The sequence below is a fragment of the Populus nigra genome, chromosome 18, assembly GCF_951802175.1.
Source record: "Populus nigra chromosome 18, ddPopNigr1.1, whole genome shotgun sequence".
In the NCBI taxonomy this organism is placed as follows: Eukaryota; Viridiplantae; Streptophyta; class Magnoliopsida; order Malpighiales; family Salicaceae; genus Populus; species Populus nigra.
Genome location: NC_084869.1, coordinates 464,759 through 484,684, shown reverse-complemented (window position 1 = coordinate 484,684; position 19,926 = coordinate 464,759). Strand labels below are relative to the sequence as shown.

At 34.9% G+C, this 19,926-nt stretch overlaps 3 protein-coding genes across 8 annotated transcripts; 1 reads left to right on the top strand and 2 right to left on the bottom strand.

Annotated features, from left to right (window-relative positions):
• Window positions 1-338: 338 nt before the first annotated feature.
• LOC133678531 (metal-nicotianamine transporter YSL3) lies at window positions 339-4,322 on the bottom strand. 5 transcript variants are annotated; one of them, XM_062100860.1, is made up of 9 exons: window positions 4,030-4,322; window positions 3,608-3,749; window positions 3,091-3,467; window positions 2,819-2,991; window positions 2,528-2,625; window positions 2,304-2,438; window positions 2,021-2,210; window positions 1,796-1,910; window positions 339-1,501 (listed from the first exon to the last, which is right to left on the bottom strand). In XM_062100860.1, the coding sequence occupies exons 3-9, from the start codon at window positions 3,452-3,454 to the stop codon at window positions 579-581; spliced, it is 1,998 nt and encodes a 665-aa protein (XP_061956844.1). In that variant the 5' UTR covers window positions 3,455-3,467; window positions 3,608-3,749; window positions 4,030-4,322; the 3' UTR covers window positions 339-578. The 5 variants fall into 5 exon arrangements, with proteins under 5 accessions (XP_061956844.1, XP_061956845.1, XP_061956843.1 ...); XM_062100861.1 differs by lacking the exon at window positions 4,030-4,322 and adding an exon at window positions 3,853-4,005; XM_062100859.1 differs by lacking the exon at window positions 4,030-4,322 and adding an exon at window positions 3,849-4,000.
• A 5,505-nt stretch (window positions 4,323-9,827) lies between these two features.
• Window positions 9,828-16,002, top strand: LOC133678426 (uncharacterized). 2 transcript variants are annotated; one of them, XR_009835961.1, is made up of 3 exons: window positions 9,828-12,412; window positions 12,971-15,330; window positions 15,824-16,002. XR_009835961.1 is itself a non-coding variant. In XM_062100720.1 (3 exons), exons 1-3 carry the CDS (start codon window positions 10,078-10,080, stop codon window positions 13,042-13,044), a joined length of 390 nt encoding a protein of 129 aa, XP_061956704.1. In that variant the 5' UTR covers window positions 9,830-10,077; the 3' UTR covers window positions 13,045-13,503. The 2 variants fall into 2 exon arrangements, 1 of the variants encoding a protein (XP_061956704.1); XM_062100720.1 differs by lacking the exon at window positions 15,824-16,002 and having other exon boundaries at window positions 9,830-10,254; window positions 12,274-12,412; window positions 12,971-13,503.
• Window positions 16,003-16,371: 369 nt separating this feature from the next.
• Window positions 16,372-19,497, bottom strand: LOC133678425 (receptor-like protein 9DC3). Its single transcript, XM_062100719.1, has one exon. The coding sequence runs from the start codon at window positions 19,325-19,327 to the stop codon at window positions 16,433-16,435; it is 2,895 nt and encodes a 964-aa protein (XP_061956703.1). The 5' UTR covers window positions 19,328-19,497; the 3' UTR covers window positions 16,372-16,432.
• Between the last annotated feature and the right edge of the window lie 429 nt (window positions 19,498-19,926).

The window sequence follows — 19,926 nt, the reverse complement described above, 5'->3', positions numbered from 1 at the left end:
CTATCACACTATCATGCATGATAAAAGCCACCATCTATATTCTCTAATGCCCTTTCTCCCCCTCCTTGAATAGATTTGTCATGCAATGAAAGTGAAGTCTACTATCGTTGTATCACATCACAAACCAAAAGTCTAACCCTATTTTTTCATGAATATCAATCTTGATAGCATATGTTCTCCATTCAGCAAAGATGAACATGACCAGTCTTGCAGTTCATTTGTCTCACCTCCTGTACATGTTTCCATTTCTATCAGGTGTGTGTCACCAACCCCAGAAAAGTTGTGGATCTGAGCGAAGAACAGGGCATAAATGATAAAGCCCTGGCAAAAACTGAAGCTGAAAAATAAGTGATGCTTCAAATGGGACACTGTTTGGAGAGAGCTGAACATTGGTGTCTGCTCAAGTAACTCTATTAGAGCTAAACTGTTTATATTATGCTATTTGACTACAGGATTATTATTACTCCACAGAGCAGCTTAGCTATAAAATTTGCTCTTCTGGTGTTAAAATTGGAAACCTCTCCAACATAGCTATGCTTGTCTGATTCTGCAACCAATACTTCATGTTTTGATTAGTTTTAGTTGGTTGCTAGGAAGCTCATGCAGATCGGAGGACGGATTTTGGCTAAAGCAAGGATTGATGAAGGAAGAATCCACAGCCCATCTCCACAGATCAAGCCAGAGGCCACGGCAGGAACCATCAAGCTTGCCTTTCTGCTGTTTAGCTTGTGCCAAGCAAACACAACCAAACTCCCCACACACATATCAATTGCGAAGTAGGCTCCAACGAGGAAAGGCACTGCCATAGCCATTGGGAGAGGAACATATTTTCCAATATTGTTGGGAGAAAGATCTCTCGACAAGTTGGCCAGTATAGCAAAGGCGAAAAAACCGTAGCAAAGCTGCAAGCAGTGCTGGGGAAGGGCAGAGAAGCCTTCAACACCAAGAATTGCCATGTTTCTATAGATAATGGCATAGGGAGCTTTGTATTCACCATCGGGGTTTCCAACATCAAAAGCCTTGTAGAAGAGGAAGAACGTGACCGGAGCTACAACACAGCCTATGACAGTCCCAATGGCCTGGCTAAGAAGCATTGATCTAGGAGAAGTGAGAGTGAGATGACCAGTCTTGAAATCATGCATCAAATCAGAAGAGATGGAAACAATGGATTTAATCAGGCCACAGCCCACCAATCCTGCAACTACACCGTTGTTTTTACCTGCCAAGGCTGCGAGTAAAAAGAGGGCCACCTTTCCATAATTGTAAGCCATGTTCATGTCAGTTAGACCAGCCCCATAAGCATTGCAGAAGCTAAGAGAGGGAGCTAGAATGTACGCAACAACTACATAGTACCACTTTAGCTCCGGAAACATGAGAGGGATGGCAATGATGGCAATGATGGAGAAGGTGATGTACCCTAAACATGCTACCCAAAGAGGGATGCCCTCTCTTAAGAAGATTTCATTTCTTTGACGATCATCAAGAGCTTGATTTTTGTCTTCTGCAATTGCAAGTGGAAAACGATATTAATGAAGTTTCTATGACGAACGCAACGTTATCAAAACGGGGCTTATCAACATTAGCATGCCACTGGTTGTAGCACATCAAATTACAGAATATAAGAGCATTTCGAAAATCACCAAGAAATTAGAAATGAAAATTCATTAAGTCTCTGGTCAGGTCAATGGAGGTCTTTTTAGCTATAGTATGGGGGAGCTGTAACCGGAAAGGGAAGATTTAGCTATGCAATATGCTGGACATAAGTAACATGATGAACAAAATAACATCAACTCACCTGTTTTGAGTTTGTTAGCTTTTGCTCTAGCACGCATACTCCTTGCAGTGAAATAGAGTATCTTGAGAAAATTGTAGAGGCCATCTCCTAGGATCAGAGAAATAGAAATGAAAACCTGCAACAAAAATGAATTTCTTTAAGACTTATTTCAGCAAAAACCACTAGCACCGAGGAATGCGTGGGGGAATCTACTGAAGAGAGAGCTAAAATTTCTTAATTGCAGACCTTATAGCCATTTAGACTCTTCATACTACTTTCTGATAAAGTTGAAGGGAACCACTCTCCTTTAAGCCCACCTATCAACGGCCACATTAATCCCCACGAAAGCACTGCTCCGAGAAGCAAAGACAAATTCACAAGATGGGAACAGATCATTCCCGCACCAATATAAGTCATGCTGAAATCGAAGTAAAACCTGCCAAATTCAATTTCTCTAATCAATTATGATGGAAGAATCAATCACAAGCAGGCCCACAACATGTGAAAAAAAAAATGGCCAAGCACTCACGAATTTTTCCAAGCTTTCAACCCAAATGCAGGGAAGTGAGAAAATCCACATTTTTCTCCACCAGAATAGAACCACTGAAAGAAAGCCCACAGGAAACTTAATGAAAAGAACTTCATGAACCCATGCACCTGTTTCCTGCAAGGTAATGGTTTTCTTTTTTGAGTCGTACTCAACTTCTATCTAGTGCTAAATCAGCAAGAATCGGGAACAAGACTCATGCTTACCTAGCCATCTTGTCTCCTGTAGGAGTGTGGAACCCATTGATGAGAACTGCAGTTGCAGTTCCACTTGGATAACTCAATTTGTAATCTATTATCATGATCTGGGGCAGCAAAAAATGCATGATCAGAGACCAATTCAAGCTTCATAAGTAACATACAGAAGAAGTCGAGATCATTGTCGATTAAGATTCAAATGAAGTTGCAAACTTGCAATCATCAATTCATGAAGAATTATCTCCAGAACACCAGCACTAAACAATCGATTCATCAAGAAAATTGAAGAAAACATATTACCTTTCGCAGAGGAACTAGAGCAAGTAGCCCAACGAAGCTGCTTACAAAGAGGAAACCAGTCATCCAACCAATCCCAGGTTCCTTAGTGCTCCCAGGAGTATTCCCCTCTGTATCAACCCCTGCTTGCTCATATGTCTTCCTATTCAAACCCAGTAGATAAGATCCAAAACCACCTGCAATTCAATAAACAAATCACAATTCGGCACACATATTAAAATGATTAGCAAAAATTGTTCAAAATATAAACAACACATGAGATCAAAGTCTCAAACCTCCAACAGCAATGCTATAACAAGCAACAGCACAAGTTTGAACTATGGTATTCTCTTGTCGGGTAAAGGGACTGGTTACAATTCCAGCCTTTGAGAGGAGCTTAGTCCATGTTCTGAGGAACACAAATGCAAGAAGAGCAGCAGAGACATTGAGATTTGGGACTAGACCAGTGGTGAGATTCAGCTTCATGACTATAACACTGTATATGATCCCAATTGCTATGCTAGCAACAATTCCCCTAACTGTAATCTGTTTAGTCCACGGAGCAATCCTCTTGATATCCTCTGGCTCATCTCTAACTTCCTCCATGCCCTCTCCCCCAACCCTCTCAATCTCTTTCATTTCTTCCATGTTCATATTCATCACAAACTTCTCACTAATACAATCAACAAACCAAACTCATCATCTTGAATCCAATAGAATGATTTATAGAAGCTAAACACACATCAAGAAAATCTGATAAAACTACAAAAAATAAGAAATTGAATAAAAACATAACGTCATGAATTATATTACCTTACAAGCCTCCTCCTTTTCCTTGCTCCTCTTCTTCTTTCGACCACAGCTTCAAAAAGCACCCGAAGAATCCAACTTCCTCAATCAACTACTAACAAGTCTCCATCAATCAATACAAATAGATGCGAGAGCATATGGTTTCCTTCAGAAAGACAACAAAACATTCAAATCAACACATGGGCAAGGGCCAGCCTCTAAGTTGACTTAAGAAACTCTCTAAGAAAAACAGACGACAGCATACAAACTTGATTCGAGGCCTTCAAGAAAAGCCCAAAAACCATAAAGATTGCTTCTTCCAATGCAATAATCAAGAGCAATAAATGCCAAGCCAAGAGAACAAAAACCAAACTTCTTATATGGGAAAAAAACACAGCAAAATTTTTCTTATTTATACTAAATTCAAGCACCACCAGCCCACCCACCAGCATTTTCTATGTACTGCAAAGAAGTACAAGGCAAGGCTGCGTTGTAGTACAACACCTATCAGAGCTCCAACGACGGCTGCTATACATTTGAACAGATGTCAGGTTCATAATTTTGATCCTCGTCTCGTTGACTTATCAGCACCACTTTTCACTCTCTCTTCATCCTTGTAGTACAGATATAGAGAGAAGAAAAGTGGGCACTCGTAAGCATAAAATTGCTTAAAGTGAAAAGCACAAAAAGCAAGAAATGGAACTGCTAACTGGCTTGAACTGGCTACTTCACTTGAAAGTGCCTTCCCTTTACAGTCATAACATGTGCAAGGCAAGTTAAGAGTGCATTTTGGTCCCTCTACTCTTATTTCCCTTATTTTATCACCTTTTGTCTTGATATCATTCTCTTTATTATATTCTTTATTTTTAGTCAACTTTAGCCTAGTAGTTAGACACCTCAATCCCAACCTAACTTGTTTGGATTAGAACCCAAAGACTGCTTCGTTAAAGATTGAGATTTATTTAATCAACTATTGTACTATACTAGGGAATGACGTCGTTTAATACTAAACATTTTCAACAGGGTGTTCTCTTATCCCACGTTTAATAAAAAAAAATGTTACGAGGGATTAATTGTAAGTGGTTATATTGAAGAATAAAATAGTATAAGGATCAAATTAAGATAGAATGTATAGTGGAAGGATCAAAAAGACAACATTAGCAAAAGGCGTGTGGCCAAAACATGTCAAAGTCAGTTAACCAGAGGAAAAAGGCCAGTTTTGAGGCCAATACCATAGAAATCCTAAAAAAAAACGATTGATGATTGATGTAAGAGAGAGATACCATATGGATGGTGTGGTGGGCCCCAGAAATGGTGGGGATGGTATTCATCGAATGCTGATTTTATCAACCTTTAGATGGGACCACTATTTCTGACCATTAATTTCCTTCCAGTTTATAAATGATGGGATAAGAATCGTTATTTAAAAAAAATTGTGTTTTGAATTAAAAAAAAATATTATTTTTTTATGTGTTAATATAAAAATAAATTGTAAAAAATAAAAAATATATTATTTTAATATATTATCAAATAAAAAATATTTTTAAAATAACTGTTAAAATAATAATAGACAATCAATGACATAATTTGTTAAATATCATTCTTTTCATGCTACTTGGAATTTATTTTATGCAGGTTTATCATTATAAAAAATAAAAAAATATTATTTTAATATATTTTTAAATAAAATATATTTTTAAAAATAATTAATATTACAATATCAAACATTTAATGATATTAATCTTGCTAAATTTAAGATAATATTATTTCAAGATTTTTTTTATAGAAAAAAGTTAAAACATTATCAACTTAACCGGACTGAATTTAATATTTATAGGAAATTATTTTTAGTAAATTAGAGTAAGTCATAAAAATTTAGCCTATTGGTAGATGGAATAAACTACACAAGAATTTATAATTTGATCGATTTACTTCATGTAATTTAAATTTAAAAAGAAAAAAACACACATTTCCTCTGCCTCAAAATAAATGAGAACAAAAATACAAACGAATTATTGAATTTCCAAGTGATTTTATTATTCCTATTTTCAAACTTGGAATGTAATAATTCCTCATCTAATTTTTTAATCGGATGCAATCATTTATTATTCCTATGAAAATGAGAAAAAAAATCACTATTATTTATCTCTTAGTTTACATAATAAAATAAAACATTTATTTCAAAGCGTAGATTTACTAATTAATTCAATTGTTTTCTACCATGATCACTTTGTTTCTGGGATTGAGAGTGATAAAATTATCATGGAATTAATTTTGAAAATTATCATCGAATTAATATAGAAGAAGCATGCTAAGAAGGGAATCACTTAGCGTGAGTATATATCTATCTCTTAATTAATGGGAGCCGATCGAGTCAAGACTGATAGTTACGGGCGAAGGGGAACCCTCCCTTTCGTCATACTCATAGCACAGCACAATCGTCCTTGGAATCCCTTTTGCACCAAAAAGTCATCGAGAAATTATTCCAAGACGAACACCAGACACCCACCCTCCCACCCATCCTCCAAGAAGCAAACAATTTTGCTGAGAGGAATAGGCAATAAATATCTCCGTTTAAATCACCTTAATTCAGTGGAAAATTATGTGCGCATTATTTGTACATTATGCTACGTGCATGCATCAAGGTGTGGTTAATTTGATTTGATTAACTACTTGACATAAATAAAATGAAGAGAGTTCTTTGGCATTTTCTAGAGACAAAAATGTTTGTGATATTTGTTTTTCTCTAACCCAAGTTTTGTGGATACGAAGCAGAGAACATGTTGAACATTACTTTAAACTTTTTAAAATTAACTTAGATTTTGATTTTATTAACTAGATCATGAACTAATTCATCAGAGCATTTAAATTATATTGGTTCAATTTCCACTTAATTTTTAAAAAAACCAACATGAACTAATCGAGTTTAATAGCTTGTTACTAATAAATTATGCCATTTTACATTTACTTACGTTTTGGGAGTAAGAACTCAATTTTGAAAGGGACGGTGAGTTTCAATTTTGCACTTTCTTTTTACCTTTTATTGGAACTTAATATTGAAAGGGACGGTGAGTTTTAGTTTTAATTCTAGGTGGCCTCGAATGGATTACTTCGTTGAAAAAATAATAACATGATCAATATATATCTTCAAATCAACTTTAGTGATGTCATTGATATAACATTTTCGAGAATCAATTATATTGTGGATTAGTGATAAAATTTAAAAGAAGGAGCATTCTTGTTTTAATTTCCTCCATGTTAAAAGCGTCTAAAAAACAAATCATGATTAATTTGCTATAGCATACTTGTTTTAACAAACAAAAAAGTAGAGTTAATCATGCATTGCATGCGTGAAAAATTATAACTATAGGTTCAAACCAATGTATCTCGTATCAATATGTTAAATAAAAAGTGTGGAATATATCTCATTTTGTCTATAACTAGATATGTTTCTCGCGTTGCTGCATATTAAACAATTTTTTAATATAAAAAAAGTGATAGGTTAAAAAAATCCAAATCTCAAGTCATTGATTAAATTGATAATTTAAATATTTACAAAAATAAAATAACAACAACAACAATAACAACAACAAATAAACTAATAAAAAAAAACCACACCTGAGCCTATTTGAATTATCAAATAATCCAATGTTAACCTAACCGAAGGAAAATCCAAGAAAAAAAAAGTCAAACAAAAATAAAACAAAAAACATTGGCTTAAAAAAGAAAGATAAAAACCAAGCAAACCTAGACGAACCTCCTAAACCTAGTCTTATCTAAAAAGTTATAATTTGTTAAATCATGAACCCGAGTTCAATTAAAAAACTTAAATGTCATCCAATTTAATTTTGAAAGTTGCGTTGGAAAAACTATTAATAAAAAATCTTGCAAAAAAAAAAGGAGCAACAAAAAAAGTATAGAGCTAAAATTTAACAGGAAAAAACTCGATGAGGATGGAAACTAAAAAGACGTTATCGCAAACAAAAAAATTTCAATTAAAATAATTATGATCAAAATTGAAAGATTAAAAAAATCACAGGGGATGAAATTAAAATTTATTTATAGATTTAAAAATGGTGGGGGTAAAATATAAAAAAAATTATTGACGACTAACTGAATAGAATCGAATCGAAAATAAAAGAAAATAAAAGTTAAAAATAGAGAATTAAACCAAAAAAATATTAAAAAGGTTAAAAAAAGGATAAAAAATAAAACAACATCAATTTAGAAAAAGAAATAAAAAATAAGGCAAACATCTTAAACATGATCTAATCTCTGAAAGTCGCATCGCATTACATTTTTATCCTGATTCAATCAAGAGTCATAATTTTCAACTAATTTAATTCCGAAGAATGAGATCAGTAGAAAAGTATTAATAAAAAACTTGCAAATAAGCTCGCAACCTATTCAACTCCGGATAAGTCAATTTAAAAAACTTGTCAATAACAAAACAAATATATATATAAAAAACCTAGAGAAAGCTTGACAGTCAGCTCGAGTCAACAAATCAAACACATGGTCTAAGACATGAAATTAAGATGCCCATATAAATAGGAAAGCTAAAAAAACACTGTAAAAAAATACTTTTAAAAAAATAAAAGTCAAATCAAGCTAATCTTTAAAATCTATTATCTGGGTCATGAGATTAAGGTGACCCATTCAAAGGCACATTTGAAAAAACAAAGAAGCAATATTCTTAATCAAACAAACTTTGAAGGATAAAAATGAAAAACAAATCAATAAAAAAACATTGCAAAACAAAAAAAACAATTAAAAGAATTATGACTAAATTTGACATAGAAATTAAATGAAATTAAATGTTTTGGTAAAAATCAAATCAAATAAAATGTTTAGAGATGAAATTGTAAAAAACAAATCCATTAAGAAAATAATTAAAAAAATAGCAATTAAAATAATTTAACCAAATTTGACATAAAAATTAAATGAAAATAAATGCATAGGGGTGAAATTGTAAAAGAGTAAATCAATCAAAAAATGATTAAAAAACAAATAGAAATTAAAATAATAAGGACCGAATTTGACAACAAAATTAAAAAAATCAAATGACCAGAGATAAAATAAAAAATAAAACCCAATTAGAAATAATCAATGTAAATAAAACAATTACAAATAAGAGAAGAGGGACTGAATCAAAAGAAGAAATAAAATGAAGGATTGGAATGAATTTTTTTATTGCCAGCACGCAATCTGATAAAGAAAGAAAAGGAAAAGAAAGAAAAAAGGAAAAGAAAATAAAAGTAATTTCAAGTTAAATCACGCTGAACCACGATACACGCGTCACTTAAAAAAAAGATGATGTCAAGATGAATCAAATGATGCTACAGAATCACGACTACAACCGCTTGAGTTAACCACACACACTGCTAGAATTGAAAATATTGAAAATGTCCTTTGGACTAAATGATATTAACAAATAAACCATGGTGAAATTACAATTAAGCCCTTGAAACCAAGGTTAAAAAATAAAAATTGTATGGACAATGTAGTAATTCAATTGTCCTATAAAAAATAAAACTATTAAAACACCCTTGTGGAGAAAGCATTGAATTATTTTATTCAAGGGTTAAATTAATAATTTTTATGTGTATTAAAAAATATAATTATCAAAATAACCCCAACACAATTCTTAAATAACATTTATGTCATTGTAAAAACACCACCTTACTCTCGAAGCAAAGATAAAGAATAAAATAATCAAGGGATAATGAATAATAACTTATGTCTCGGAGTGTTTTGGATAATTGTATAAATATTCAAGTTTGTATATTATATCTATAAAAAAAATAGAGATAACAGGGTCAAATGAGATATGTTTTCATATGCCCTTTTATTTTAAAACTACATAAATTCATTATCAAATTATTCTAGAGATTAATTTCTTTTTGTCCCGTTTCATCCCTACTGAAAGACTATAAAAAAATAGTAACCAAAATTATAAAAAAAATGTTAAATAAATGATAAATGGGTACATATTTGTTTTTTCTCTTGAGATCAAGTTGTTCAAAGAAAATTGATTACTAGAACCTCATGAAAATCAATTGTAATTTTTATTATTTATAATCTGATTTCTATGGAATTCTAGAAAATTTTCCATACCATAAATGATATACATTTAATTGGGTTTGGAAAATATAGCCTATTAAAATTTGGCCTTATATTATTTCTTTTCATAAAAGTATTATTATTATTGTTATTACTATTTCATCCCAGGGCTTTTAAGGAAACTTCATTAAACCTAGAAGTAGAAAGCGAGCTTGGCTTTAATGAGGCTTCTCCCCAAAAATTCAGCTTGTCCTTTCCCAGCCCAACCCTAACCACCCAACATAGCTCAAACCCTAACCGCCACCACCAGGTCTACTAGCACATAAATTTACAACACAGCCCCAACAAACCACCCAAAAAGAACTGCAACCCAAGGAGATTACTGTACTTTAAACACAAATACAAAATCAGAGGGGGTTTCGTCAGAGACCATGTTTTTGCAAGAACCAGTGTTATATGTAGCAAGTGCAGCTTTAAGGTGTTTGGTATTGTTTGCTGAGCTCCGGAAACCTGATCCGAATCGTGAAGCATCAAAGAAAGCCCTTGAACATAAGAAAGAAATCACTAAGCATTTGGGTCGTCCCTTTATCCGAACAAACCCTTATGAGGTGTGTGTGTGTGTGTCAAAGTTTCTATTTTCGTTGAAAAGATTGAATTTTTTTTGCATTTTTTGATTTGGGTTTTTTTTTTTGGGTTTTAGAGGATTATGTGAATCTTGGTTCTAGGGGTAATTAATGGAATTTAGGTTTGTTTTGGTTTATTGTTTTCTGGAGGATTCTGTGAATTTTGGTTATATGGTCAGATAATGAAACGAAGAATTTTGTGAATTTGGATTATATGGTTAGTTAATGGCATATCGGCTTTGTTTTTATTATGTGCTATTGGTTTTATTATATGCTTGAATTGTCATTTATCTGCAAAAGTTTGAGTTTTGTTTGTGATAGTGGGGTTGGGGTTGATATTGCAATAAGGGATGTGGGTAGTTTATTGTAGGGATTGGGGGGGTCTGGGTGTTTTGATGCAGATAGGTGCTTTAATCGGTGTTTGGGATATGAGGGAGTGATTACTTGTGCCAAATGGGATGGGATTAAGTTTCCAGTTTTGCTGTGATGAATGAAGTTGCTTTTTGGTAGTTGAAACTAAGTTCATTTCAGATTGAGTTATTTGTTAAACTTTTGAAATGATGGGTTGGAGCTTAGGCCTCTGGGTTGATGAAAAGTTCAAATTCTTGTGTGACAATGGAGATGGGGGCCATGAGATTAAGATTGCGATGAGGGATCTTGGTGGTTTAGTGGGTTATTGTAGGGAATAGGGATTAGGGGATTTGGGTGTTTTAGTGAAGATAGGTAATTTAATCAGTTTTTGGAACGGCGGGGAGTGACTCCTTGTGCTGAATAGGGTGTGTTTAAGTTTCCAGTTCTGCTGGGATGCATGAAGTTGTTTTGTGTGTGTTGGTAGAAACTAAGTTCAATTCTGATTGAGTTGTATATTGAGCTTTTGTACTGGAGCGCTGGAGTTTAGGCCTCTGGGTCGATGTTATAGCATGCTTGAATTGTCATTTATTTGCTAGAATTTTGAATTTTGTGTTATAATAGGATGAGGACCATAAGGGTAAGACTTCAATAAGGGATGTGTGTGGTTTGGTGGGTTATTGTAGGGAACAGTGATTGTAGAATTAGGGTGTTTTGGTGAATATAGGTGCTTCCATCAGTTTTGGGGATGTTGGGGAGTGATTGCTCATGCTGAATGGGATATGATTAAATTTCAAGTTTTGTTGGATGGATGGAGTTATTTTTGGTTGGTGGAAACTGGAGACCAAGTTCGTTTCTGATATATTGGAACTTTTGTACTATTGTGATGACCTTGGGTTGGTGCTATAGTACTGTTGTCATTGTTTATACAACCATAAACTGTTATAATATTTCCTGGTGTCTTCAAACGTGCCATTTGTTTTCTAGGCTGTCTATACTTTGTTGGGTGCTACCATGCAACAAATACTCAAAGTTTCTAACGTCAACTGAATAAATGAAAATATCCATCAATTGGAGTATATTTGAGTCTCTTCTATATCATAAACTAATGGCACATGATTATTAGTTACATTTATATTAGTCCACCTTTTTTGAAAATGATACTATGTGAACGCCGATGGCTGCTATGTTCAGTAATAGCCTCCTGCGTGACTGACTTGACAGGTTCATAGTTGGAAGAAATTAAATTTGAAGACTTGGCCTTGAACCAATATGATTGCTATAACTGGGAAACATAGATATTAGTTCTTTCTATGCCTAATGAAATTTGGATCGAAAACCAAATTTTCAAATATGAAGCCTTCTGATGGCAATTGCTTTGTGGAAGATTTAAACTGCTTCGTAACAATCAAGCCTATCCTCTAAACACTATCCAATATGGCCATGTTCTCATGTTGAAAATATAATTGATTGGAATAGAGGCTTTAAAATTCATGGTCGGTTTAATGGTTTATCAATATGCTGCAATTGTATATTTTTATTTTTGAATCAATTGGATGATTGGAATCTATCAAGCAAGCTTTGTATGAACTGGTTATTCTTCCTCTGCGGAAACCTGAGCTCTTCTCACATGAGAAACTTCTTGGTCCACAAAAGGGGGTATTGTTATATGGACCTCCAGGCACCGGGAAGACCATGCTTGCAAAAACTATTATCAGAGAGTTTGGAGCTGTTTTTATAAATATGAGGATCTCTAATCTGATGAGCAAGTGGTTCGGCGACGCGCAAAAGCTCGGTGAGCATAGATCGCATTTGAATTGCCTCTCATGTGCTTGAGCTTTGTCTTGCATTTAGCAAAATAATGATGATTTAAAATTATTGCCTTGTTATTCTAAAACTTGCTGTCACCCACCGACTATGTTGAGTGAAATTTAGTTTCACTTTGATAATGGAAGCAAGGTAGTACTTTGTGAACATTCTTAACTAAGATTGAACATTCCTAACTTGTCCTTTTTGAAGATCTTTATTAGCAGCAAGATTATTTTGAATGCTCTACTAGCTTTAAAAAACAGGGCACTGTAGCTTGCTTATCTAATGGATCTTACTCCGATGAATGAGATTGTGAAATGATCAAAATATTGGTATTTTTGTTGCTGTGTGGTATTTTTATATATCCTGCATCAGGGATATAACAGAAGTAACTGAATGGCATACACTCTTGCAATTGTGAAAGTGGTCATTACTGTATTTTACAACAACATCTTTGTGTTGAAACCATCCCCATTACATTCTTTTCTGCACCTGAATCCAAGCAAGGTTAAGCCCAGTTACATGACCGGATTTCATTCCACAGGTCACCCCATCCCACAAGCAGCAATCTGTACCCTCTTTCCACGACTCTGTCTTGGGATGCTGGCAATTCCATGAAGCAGAGCTATTAATGGAAAAGGATTCTTTGAATTGGAGCAAAGAAAGATTTTGGTCATGAGCACAAAAATGAGATGAAGAAATTGTTGAAAGGAAATGGAAGAGAAACAGAATGAAAGAGAGGGACGGTGGTGAAAACCCCATGTTTGGCCTTACAGGATTTAGTAGTATATTTGGGAGAGATGAGGAATAAAGAAAGGCATTGTTTGTATATTTAGTAGTATATTTATAGACAAAGCAATCTTAGATTGTATACTGACGAAATCAAAGTCACTGACCGCCCAAATCTCAAGTACAAGAGTGAGTAATACGTGCGCAAAGCAATGGGGGCACTAAAGACTTTGCACTTATATATCGTTTCTCGTGACCCAAAAGTACTCTTTGTGTGCGCTCGGTAATGTATATCAGTTTAAAAATCGTGACAGCTTAATTTGAATGTTCAGAGATGCTTTTTCCAAATTGTATTTAGCAATGAGATTTATGCGTAGATTGCTTTGCCCACTAAAATATAATTTCCAAGAAATTCAAGCCACAAAATCCGCAATACATAGGAAGAAAACTTCTTGAAGATTTACACTCGTAGTTTACTCACAGCAGAGTTAAAGAGTCATCCTCACCTTTTTTTGTCGACTTCAATCCAATCCGGTCAACACGTTCTGGCAATAGCTTTATTGAACCGTTACTAGAAAACTGACAAACAATGAAGAATGGAGTTTGAAGGTTCTTGCACTCAAGATGCTGTGGGATCGGTCCTCCGAAAAGATCTTTCTTTTTCAGCATCAACAAGGGAAAAGCAATCTTCATTTGGTCTGTTCTTGATCTCCAAGTCTTCGGAACTTGGATGTATAGATATTGTCCCCTCTTCATGTGGTGCTGAATATGGAACTGAAGGTTCACTTGCAAATATTTCCACACAAGAGTGAGCGTCGGAAACACGGCAGTACTAATTTCCAAAATTGACATTTTTGCAGCAAGTCTTTGTGCTAACAGATACAGTTCATGCTCTAATTAGAACTTCCTTTGTAGCTCGTCTGATGGCAGCTGTTCTCGGGGACATCTACCCCGCTATTATTCCTTGCTGGCTTATAAATTTAATACTAATTGGATCCCCCTTCGCATGTACTGATAGATTATTCTTGCTATTATTAACAAGAATACGTGACTGTTTACTTGAAGGGTTAAGCAATTTATATGTTTCCCAGAAGAAGAAGAAGCATTTCATAGCTAATAGATACAGTTTGTGCTCTTCCTTTGCAGCTCGTCTGATGGGAAGTGTACGTTTCTGGGGACTTCTACCACTCGTCCTCGTCTTCTATAAAACTCCATGCCAACAAAAGGCAATAATGCAACCCTTGGTACAGATTTTTGCTGGATATTTCCACGCAAGGAGAGCTCCCTTAACTAGTTGATGACTAAACAAGAGTAGTGGACAGAGGGAAACAGGATCGTTCTCAGGTATCATTAGGAATTGTTTCAAGGAGGAAAAAGTATAAGGTTAGGTTTCTTAATGCCAGAGGCAGTTTGACAGAGATGGATAAGGAGGTTAGTGACAACTCTATGGACTCTACTCTTGCCAATGTCAATGGAAGGTTGGAAAATTGGCAACTTGTACTGAACCCACAATAGTCTATAGCTCTGAACGAGAGGTGGCAGCTACACATCACCTTGGCAAGGTTTTAGGGATTCATAGAGATACTAATGATGGTTTGGTTGCTGAACATATTCGGAGGCAGATTGATACGAAATAGAAGGAATGGTTGGACTCCCTCTAAGTTCTTGCTCTGGTGCCCAGTTTATGAGTTTTGTTCTAATCTTAAGCAGATGCTACCATAGAATTATAGAGATTTAGGCAGTCTTTGTAGAAGGGGGGCTGCGCAAAAGTATGTTAGTTCCAATGATATTGAAGCTTTTTGTTTCTTGGAAACTAAAATTTCTAATTATACGAACACCTTAGTCAAAAGTATTTGGAGTGGGTCTAAACTGGAATGGTATAGTTTCTTAGCAATTTTAGCAATGTTATTGTATGTGTGTTAAATAAACATTATTGCATGCATCACTTATAAAGTATTTTTATTTTTGAACAAGATGTCATAGCATGTGATGTTATAAATCCTGATCACATAGATGTGGAATTTGAATTAATTGGAGGACTGGAATCTATCAAGCAAGCTTTGTATGAACTGGTGATTCTTCATCTGCGGAAACCTGAGCTCTTCTCACATGGGAAACTTCTTGGTCCACAAAAGGGGGTATTGTTATATGGACCTCTCTGATAATTGAAGCAAGGTAGTACTTTGTGAACATTCTTAACTAGATTGAACATTCCTAACTTGTCCTTATTGAAGATCTTTATTAGCAACAAGATTTTGTTGGATGCTCTATTAACTTTAAGAAACAGGGCACTGTAGCTTGCTTATTTAATGGATCTTACTCCGATGAATGAGATTGTGAAATGATCACAATATTGGTATTTTTGTTGCTGTGTGGTATTTCTATGTATCCTGCATCAAGGATATAGCAAAAGCAACTGAATGGCAATTGTGAAAGTGGTCATTACTGTATTTTGCAACTACATCTTTGTGTTGAAACCATCCCTCATTTCATTCTTTTATGCATCTAAATCCATGCAAATCTTGTTGGTTCTGTGCTGACTAGAAACAGTTTTAGAATTAATTAACTAAGTTTGCATAGTTGCTTTTTTTGCTCCTGTCGAAGTTTTCATAATTTGACTGCTGTTGATTCTCTTCTGTGCTGTTGATTCTCTTCTATGTTGTTGCAGTTGCTGCTGTTTTTAGCCTGACTTGTAAACTCCAGCCTGCTATTATATTTATGGATGCGGTTGATAGTTTTCTAGGGCAGCTTCGTACAGATTGTGAGTTCTTACTCTTGAAACATATGCTGCATTTGTGCAGTCTTCTTATACAGTGACTTGCTAGAATGTGTTTAATGTAAGATTTGTGAAAGTGTGATAATATCTTACAAAAAATTATTTTAATGTTTTCCCTATTAAGCATTGTTTGTATAAACCTATGTTGTTTTTTTTTTTTGCTTTAGATATAAACAACGCATTAGAACATTGTTTGTACATGTTGAGATGGTTTTATTACACTTTTTAAAAGTCATTGATGTCTTATAAGTTACCGGAATTACTCTATTTTACATGCAAATATTGCTGCTGGTGTGATAACAGAATCTGTCAGTCCAAGTGTTCTTTCAAATTTACAAGAATTGCTTCAATCTGTTCATAACTCTATAACTTTCAAAATACTCCCAGAAACAGAGATTGATTTAAGTGATCAAGAATAAGAAAATGGACACATAAAAAAAGGTCCCAAAACATAAATGATTTTATAGTTAACACAAACCTGTTACATACATGGATTCTTTTTCATAGAAGTAATGCCCAATTAACCTCGAGATTCCATTTATCTTCAACCATCCTAAGAAACCATAAATATTTTTTTGTTCTAAACACAAAGTATCCCGTTGCAACTCCAAACACAAACCCACATCCATACCCCATTGTCACAGCTTTCCATCCACATCCATCTCCAAACAATGTTGAATCATCTCCTTCATTAAAGCTTGATGGCGGCAATGATGGCGGCAATGATGGTGCCTCATCACCGTAGCATTCTTTTAGTACTTGAAATCCACATAAACCCAAGTTTCCTTCAAATGAGCTTGCATTAAAGGTGTTGAATTGCTCTCCACTTGGTATTGGCCCCTCGAGTTGGTTATGTGAAAGGTTTAGGATTGCAAGAAATGTTAGACCCTCCAGCTGCATTGGAATCCTTCCGGTAAGCAAATTTGAAGATAGATCTAATGATTCCAAATTGGCCAAAATTCCCAATGATGATTGGATATGACCTGTAAGGGAATTATGAGAGAGGTTGAGTTGTTGGAGTGCTTTAAGCTTTCCGATCACCTTTGGAATTTCTCCCGTGAAATTGTTATTTGACAAATCAAGTACTCTGATGGTACTTTGTATCTTGAGAAGCTCAATTTCTACACCTTTCCATGTTATTTCTATGGAATAGACATAGCTAGAGTAATTTCTTGCTCTCATGTAAATCATGTTTTGATCCGAGGCCATCATTGCTTCAAGACTATTGAAATATTCAGTTGGCAATGGCCCACTAAAATTGTTGTCAGAGATGTCAAGAATCCGTAATTTAGAGAAGGAATTATATGCAGTCGGACCCTTCACAAAGCCTTGGAGTTTATTGGATTTTAGGACAAGAATTTGCAGCCGTGGAAGCGTTTCTAGAAAGCAGGGAAATGTATCCTCAATCTTATTGTTGCCAAGATCAAGAACTTCCAACATTGTGCAGTTGATGATAGACGGTGATATTTTGCCTTCTAATTCATTTCCATTGAGGTTGAGATATTCCAAGCTATTATCCTTTGAAAATGTTGAAGGGATGGTGCCTTGAAGATTGTTCATGCCTAGATGCAATACCGAGAGCATGTTGGTGAAGTTCCCCAAACATAGTGGCATAGAACCACTAAAGCTGCTGTTGGACAAGTCCAGGACCCGAAGGAATCTCAGCTTGCAAATAAAAGAAGAAATCTCACCTGTCAATCCACTATTGGACGCAAGAATAAGGACTTCCAAGTTCTGTTGTTTGAAAACCGAACTTGGGATTGTACCGTGCAAGTGGTTATTGCTCAAATCAAGGGATACCAATGAATAGTGTTGGAGTTCACTTATATTGCCTATGAGATTATTGTTATGAAGATCAAGATGCTGTAAAGAAGGAAGAGCTAACAAAAAGGATGGTATTGTTCCATTGAACAAGTTATTGGATAAATATAGAGATCGTAGATTTGAAAGGGTATTTAATTGAGAATGGATAGAGCCTATTAATTGATTATTTGATAAATCCAAATATAAAAGATTGACAAGGCTATCCAAAGAATCTGGAACTTGACCCACAAAATTATTAGAACCGAGAAGCAAGGAATGGAGGTGTACAAGGTTTCCAAGTGACGATGGGATCTCACCGCTTAAATTATTAACTGAGAGGTCTAAATAAATGAGATGTGTAAGATTACCAAGCGGGGCTAAATCTGACCTTATAATATTACTATTACTAAGATACATATATTCTAATGACTTTAGATTACTGATTAAGTCGTTTTCTAAATAAACTGAAATTCTGGTATTAGAAAGACCCAACCGAGAGAGAACATTACTCAAATTGGACGAAGGAAAAGAGCCAGTGAGGCCCTTGTTGTCTGACAGATCCAGTGATTCAAGGTTTGGGAGGAGAAAGATGTTACCCGGGAATTTCCCCTGCAATCCACAACCCCAAAGGGAAAGAGATGACAAAGAAGAGGACAGATTCGTCAAGGAATTAGGTGCAACCAAAGACATATTTACAGAACCCAGAGCGAGATCTCTTAGCTTGGTTAGGTTTTGAACAATCTTGTCAAAAGAAATTGGTTCTAGACTTAGATAATTGTTGGAAGAGAGATGAAGGGAAACCAACTCACTGAGTTGCTCAAAATCATATGGAATTGGACCAGTAAGATTGTTCTCTCCAAGATCCAAGTACTGCAGGTGCTTAAATTTCCCCATTGAGGATGGGAGTTTTCCTTGCAATCTACAGTCATTGAGTTTGAGTGATGACAGAGAAGAGGACAGATTCATCAAGGAACTGGGTACAACCAGAGACATGTCTACGGAACTCAAATCGAGTTCTCTAAGCTTGGTTAGGTTTCGAACAAGCTTGTCAAAACAAATTGGTTCTAGACTTAGATCGTAGTTCCAAGAGAGATCAAGTGAAACCAATTTGGAGAGGTGAGAGACTTCTAATGGAACTTGGCCTGCAAGATCTGAAGAACTTAGGTTAAGATGTGTTAGATTGGAGAACTGGCCAAATCGAGAAGAAATATGGGAGGAGTTGAAATCATTGAAAGAGAGGTCGAGCTGTTGAAGATGATGGAGAGAGAAGAGAGAATTATTGGGAAGGAGGGTGCCGTAAAGCATGCTGCAAGAGAGGTCCAGTGCAGTGACATGCCCGGTTTTCAGGTCACAAGAGACCCCATCCCACAAGCAGCAGTCTGTACCCTCTTTCCATGACTCTGTTTTTGGAAAGGGATATTGACAATAGTACTCCGATGAAGCAGATCTACTAATGGAGAAGGATTGTTTGAATTGAAGGAGAGAAAGAGATTGGTAATTTGAGGAGAGTGGAGATGAAATTGTTGAATGGAAATGGAAGAGAAACAGAATGAAAGAGAGAGATTGAGAGAGGCACAGTGGTGAAAACCCCATGTTTTGCCTTGCAGGATTCAAAGTATAACTGGGAAAGATGAGAAGTAAAGAAAGGCATTATTAGTAGAACTTATAGACAAGCCAGTTTTAAATTGTATCAATGAAACATTTAGTTAGAGAATCGGAGCAAAGGACGACTACTTTGATCATGAGCACATAATTGTTAGTATTAAAAAAGCTACAGAAACATAATATGAATAATACCTTTTCCAGGATTTAAAAATTAAAAAAAAATAAAGTAAGAATAAAAACCGATGGAAATAATGTATACATCTTGATTAATAATATTTTGTTTTTTTTTTAAATTCTTTCCATTCCTTCAATTGATATACTTTGATTTTTCCCTTTTCTATTTTAAATAAAAAATAATTTAAACTATGGGATTATGTATACATAATTGAAATAAAAAATTTGATAAACAAAGTCATCTTCACCTTCTTATGTCCAATCCATTCCACCGTTGTAAATCATGTGTATTTAGCAATGAAATTTATGCGAAGATTGCTTTGCCCACTAAAATGTAATTTCCAAGAAAACATCGGAAGAAAACTTGTTAATAATTTACGATCGTATATAGTTTACATCACAGCTTAAGCAAG